Source organism: Papaver somniferum, unplaced genomic scaffold (genome assembly GCF_003573695.1).
Source record: "Papaver somniferum cultivar HN1 unplaced genomic scaffold, ASM357369v1 unplaced-scaffold_28272, whole genome shotgun sequence".
Taxonomy (NCBI): Eukaryota; Viridiplantae; Streptophyta; class Magnoliopsida; order Ranunculales; family Papaveraceae; genus Papaver; species Papaver somniferum.
The window spans coordinates 366-1,000 of record NW_020639122.1 but is presented as its reverse complement, the minus strand read 5'-3'; the positions used below and the strand labels follow the sequence as shown (position 1 = coordinate 1,000).

Genomic DNA, 635 nt, shown 5'->3' with positions numbered 1-635 from the left:
CAAACAATGAAGGCGCAGGGATTGGGGTAGTAATCACAACACCAGCGGGACAAAGAATGATTCACGCATTCAGATTGGAGTTTGAAAAGCACACCAATAACGTGGTTGAATATGAAGCTGTAGTGCATGCTCTGAAGTTAATATTGGAATTAGGAATATCAAATGTCCGACTAACTAGTGATTCACAGCTAGTGATCAAACAGATTGACCTCCAATACCACACTTTAGACGAGACAATGGAAGCATATATGAATATGGTTCAAAAACTCGCGTCTCAAATTGAAGACATTACTTTTAGACACCTATCTAGAAAAGACAATAGACATACAGATGCCCTTGCATTCATATCATCCATGCTGAGAGATCCAGAAGTAGAGGAAATAAAAATTGGGAGGATATACGAACCATCAATCCAACAAACTCCACTTGTTGCAGTTACAGCTGAAAGTGAAGATGAGGCCATCAGAGAATACATACATGATGAAGCAGATACGGAGATGCCAGATCCCGCACAAGAAAGAATAACCCCGAATAATCCTATCTATCATCCCGTATCAGACTGGCGGATACCAATTCACTCTTTTCTAGAAGATGAAACACTTCCTACGGGATATTTGGAGGCCAGAAAAGTCGCA

General features: G+C 40.6%; 1 protein-coding gene across 1 annotated transcript in view; it reads left to right on the top strand.

Annotated features, from left to right (window-relative positions):
- Window positions 1–56: 56 nt before the first annotated feature.
- LOC113341271 overlaps window positions 57–635 on the top strand; it is a gene marked incomplete at its 3' end in the record, with an annotated part of 905 nt that continues 326 nt past the window's right edge. The window contains exon 1 of the mRNA XM_026586210.1: window positions 57–551. Within this exon, the coding sequence (XP_026441995.1) occupies window positions 57–551 (495 nt within the window). The remainder of the gene's footprint in view (window positions 552–635) is intronic.